Here is a 5,000-nt window from a genome sequence, read left to right on the forward strand (position 1 = left end):
ACTTGAGTGTGACCCATTACAATACGGTAATTATTTTCAAAGTCTTGTGTATTGTTTGTACTAAATACAGAATAATATACAGTTACACAGAGACACGTAAACACACATGTATATGCAGAAACATTACAAAAAGGACACCAAAAATAATAAGTTCAAAAATAACATTTAAAAAAGAATTGTAAATGAATATTAGATAAGTTAGTCCTAGTCTCACCTGCGTTTTCTGTGGAGCAAATCGACGGTAATATAATCATTTTGGTTCATAAAAACTCTTTAGTCTTCTCAAGTCTGTTCTCTAATTATCAAACTATATAGCAATATTTTTTAGCATCCATATAATGATATTTCGGTGTCGATATGCACATACAAGAAACGTAAAAGAAAAATATATCCATTCTCTTTCCGGAATATATTCGTCTAAAGGAAATACCGCTTTAGAGACAAGAGAAAAAAAAATATTTTTACGCATGATCACTGACGTTCAACTCACACTAAACTTAGCTTCTTTGTTCTCCATTTTGAGTGAATAATTGATTAAGATCAGGGAATATACATATTCTTAAGATCACATTTTAAGGTGTCAGTGCTATACAAGTGCCAATCTCTTGAGCATGATACACTGGACAACGATACTGATAATACTGAATGTCAGAATTAACCATGCATACAGACATGCTTCGAACAAACGTAAAGTCACAAAGACCATTTCCCTCGTCTCGCAAAGTAGTGATTCAGACGATGCAGATTGATAAAAGACGAAAAGGATAAAGAATCTTTGATAAGTGATAAATAGGTAAATATACAGCAACAGTTTTCAAAAATCGGATATCGTAAACAGAAGAGATGCAACAAATCCTAAAAAGGTGCTGAAAAAGTCCCTGTTTCGAACTTCAGGAACGTGCTTTGAAAAACGAAATCTTTCAGGAAGTGAGTGTCGGGGAGAGGGGGGAGGGGGGGGGGAGAATGCTGATACAACGCGATAAAGAACGAATCAACGGGGGGGGGGGGTAAAAATGTTGTGAACGTTAGTAACAAAAAGAATGTAAAGAAGAATGAATTAGTCTGAGCAATTTGCATGCCGTTAAAATGTTGCACGAGTGGAGACTGGAAAGGGGGGAGGGGCTAGGAGCTGCGTAAGTCCACCAAAAGAGTGCAATTAGGAGTCAGACGAGGTCAAGCGAGGGCTCTCCAGGGACTGTACAGCGAAGAGTGACCTCGAGACAGACTTTTCTCACCCAGGAGGAAGGGTCACCACAACACCGATGCGGACGAAGTTAGAAAAGCTTCATTGCGGGCTAAAAAGTGGGGGAGGGGAGGGGGGGGGAGCGTATTAGAGTGGGGGAACAGAAGAAGAGAGGGGGGAGGGAGGGAGGGAGGGTGCTGAGGGCAGTGATGGATGCGGGCTTCATGTTACCATGCACGCGACGGCCAGTACCCCGTGGGTCAGATGCCCTAAGCTGGCCCCCATCTAACAAGGGGCAGCTCCTGGTATGGCCTAGCTTCCGGTGCACGGGCTGTGGCGGGGGGTCCTCGGCCGGCGGGAAGGAGCCAGCGGGGGAATCCTCCTCGACAGGTGGTTTCCGCTCGGCGCCTCCTGCTGGGGGGGCGGAAGGCGGCACGGAAGGTCATGGAACAGAACACACACGTCCCCCCAAAACTGGTTACCTCCAACACTTAGACACTAAGGAAAGGACTTCGGCGCCGGTGCAAGGGAACGAGCTGGTTGCTTCCTGAGGGGCTGTGCCAAGGCTTCTGAGGGTGGGGAGGAGGGGGAGGGGGAGGGGGAGGCAGGAGGGGACGGGGTGGGGGCGTGACAGTGTTGAGCGAGAAGGTGGACGGCTGGGCAGGACAGAGAAGGAGGCGGGGGAAGGTACATCGTGGGAAGGGGAGGAGGTTGGGGAGGTGGGACGAGTAGGCACGGAAAGGAGTGGGGGTAAAGGGGAGGGAAAGGGACGAGGGGGGGGGGGGCATGTCGCTTTTTCTAACTTCAAAAAATACTATTTTTCGGAAAGGTTCTCAAAACTCTTTGAAGAGAAAGGAGAGACATTTTGGGAGTTTCTAAAGATATTTTCCACTTCTTAAAATCGCTGTCAGGTTGAAATAAAAACATGATAAATAATTATCAAAATCCTAATGAAATAAACTTGTAAAAACAAATACAAAATATAAAGGACAAGTATCGGTATGTGACCTGCAAACCCTTAACAAAAACAACCAAAAAAGATATTCTCCTGAAACGAAACGTAAAGAAGCAATTTAATGAATAGGAAGGAGAGAGGATGGGAAGAAACTAATGGAAGGGGACAATCGAAAAAAAGAAAAAAAACTTATATGCTATGACGGGACTTCACAATTTCAAGAGAAGAAATAGATGGCCTGCCCTTCTGGAGACACTACGGAGGAAACCGAATAAAAGCTACGACACTATGAGGGAAAATATATATATGTAGACAGAAGACGAAGGGAGTGAGAGGAGGAGGAGGAGGACGCTACGTCTCTCCGCGCGAGGGGCATGCTCCTACAAGCGAGGTGGCAGCGCGGGCATTACAGGTGTGGTGGGACATCGCCGGCGACGTGGTGGAGACCGAAGGGCGGTGGTAGGCCAGGTGGTCGCGCAGCCACGGGGGCCCGATGTCGTGGGCGGCGGGGGCGGAGGCTCGCATGGGGGCGTGGCGGTCCCGGAGGGCGGGGTAGGGCGGGGGGGAGAAGTAGGGGAAGGAGTCCTCGGAGGGGGAGGTGATGGGCTGGTGCGAGAAGTGGGGCGTGGTGAGGGAGAGGCGGGCCGGCTCGAGGTAGCCGTCGAGGGAGAGGGTCATGTTGGCGGAGGACGGGGTGGGGGCGCCGGGGGTGGCGCTGAGGGCGAGGGGGCGGGGGGACGCCGAGGAGTCCTGGGCACCGTCCACACCTGCGGAGGGGGGCAGGGGAGGGGGCGAGGTCATCTCCAAGGGAAGGGGACTACTGACATTGGAAAACTGTTCCGAGGTGTTGGCTGCAACAAGGATAAATCAGTGCGTTAGACGCAGCGTGCAACGGCCAAGCCCGCTGTCTGCACTGGCTATCAAAAAATAGGTCGGGCGCACACACATGCTTTGAAAAGGCCACAGGTGCGTTCTATTGCCAGCTACAAAAAATGGAACTATTAAAAATATCAAGAGCAGATGGGCACACGGAATAACCTAAGGGTCTTCTACAAGGCGCTTGCACACAACCCGTTTCCTCGGCCCCGCCTCCGGGCTGGACAGACACGTGCCTCGAGAGGGCAGGTTAGTTTAGGGGAAGAAAAGGGAATATCTGAGACAACGAATTTTAGCGCAGGTTTTGCAAGTTGCTGTTAGGGACAAGTGCATCAGTATATGAATGTTTAAAGTAAGGGATCTAAACTAAACACATATTTCATGGTCAGAAATAAACGCTATCCATAGTGGGGATACAATTCACTTCAATGATTTCCTGACTGTCTGGATGTTTTTGCCAGGCAACGCTTTTGCAAAGAAAGCCTTTTCAAAATCACAGGCAGATATCAAAGTCTTTCAAAAATAGGATTTTAAAAATATGCCATTCAAAATGAGAGAAATCTACAAAATGCAGCAAACGGATGTTTCGGAGCATAAAATAACTCATCACACACAAAAACAGACCTGGAAATATGTCAAAAATACAAAGCATAATGAATAACTGAGATAATACAATATTATTCCCTTCTTGGAGTGATATTTTGTAATGGATATTTTTAATTCAAAATCTAATATCCTTTTTTAATGGAACACTGAATCTAAATCCAAACTAATGTTCTGGTATTCTATCTCATCATTACTGAATGATCATATCCCCTAAAAATAAACTTTTTCTAACGGGAAATAGCCTACGTAACGGAAGTTAAAATAAACACAAACCCAGTAAGCTTGAAGCAACACTCCACAAAGTGTATTAATCACAGCAAAGCAGACTTGGAGTCAATCAAGTCCATTAGCCTTACCAAAAGCACATGAAGCCTGACCACCTACTTATAATGGGAGGGACATGGGTGACTAGCTAACTACTAGGGGAGAGAGGCCTAGTAAATGTAGGTGCGGGATTAGCCTTACAACTGCCTATTTGACTGGCTACTAGATATAACCTTTCAGAGAGAGAGAGAGAGAGAGAGAGAGAGAGAGAGAGAGAGAGAGAGAGAGAGAGAGAGAGCAGAGATAGATAGAGAGAGAAATATATATATATATAAAAAAAATATATATATATATATATATATATATATATATATATATATTTAAAGAGAGAGAGAGAGAGAGAGAAAGAAAGAGAGAAGAAAGAGAGAGCCAGACTTCTAGTTAACAGAAGAACAAGGTTCCACGGCTCGGTGTAATGATCAAATGCCGCTTCAGATATTGTTGTTTTTGGACAAGAATTTTATACCATGGACTAACTTCCATAGGTCATGACTTTAGTCCTTTGGTTAACCAACAAGGAAGAAGAACAGTAAAAGGAATGAGATATTATTTTTGCTGAGAAATCTACCTTTTCAGCAATGGCACAAGGAACTTTGTTCGTTATTTTTGCACACATAAGCTAGTAGAAGCAACAGTAAAAAATCAATTGGATTATTCAGTACACCTCTAGGATTAAGAACTATTTTTTTCCATACACACACAAGGTACTACCACTTATAACACCTGGAATGAAAGTCTCCCTTTGCCAGATAACCAGATTTTTCAAAGCAAAATGAGGTCGTGGCGGCCACTCCGGGAGACACGCGAAGTGGGGAGAATTTATTCTATTAAATGTGAGGTAAAGAAATGAAGAGAGATAATGAAAGATGGATGAAAGAATATCGGAAAATAACTGTGAAGCGGCGGTCCTTCCTCGTCTTCGTAGTTACAAGAGTCGTCTCCAAAGTAGAATGTGTTCCTGCAATGCTCTCCTGTGAATCTGCTTCATAATAATCAATTTATCTAAAGCATATAAGCGAAATATACCTGAAAGATGTGGTGTTTAAGATATTATAT

The 5,000-nt window shown here is 44.8% G+C and overlaps 1 protein-coding gene across 1 annotated transcript in view; it reads right to left on the reverse strand.

Annotated features, from left to right (window-relative positions):
* LOC119597118 (piezo-type mechanosensitive ion channel component-like) overlaps positions 1-5,000 on the reverse strand; it is a 173,369-nt gene that overhangs the window by 40,892 nt on the left and 127,477 nt on the right. The window contains 1 exon segment of the mRNA XM_037946601.1: positions 1,415-1,597. Within this exon segment, the coding sequence (XP_037802529.1) occupies positions 1,415-1,597 (183 nt within the window).

The sequence above is a fragment of the Penaeus monodon genome, chromosome 38 (assembly GCF_015228065.2).
Source record: "Penaeus monodon isolate SGIC_2016 chromosome 38, NSTDA_Pmon_1, whole genome shotgun sequence".
NCBI lineage: Eukaryota > Metazoa > Arthropoda > Malacostraca > Decapoda > Penaeidae > Penaeus > Penaeus monodon.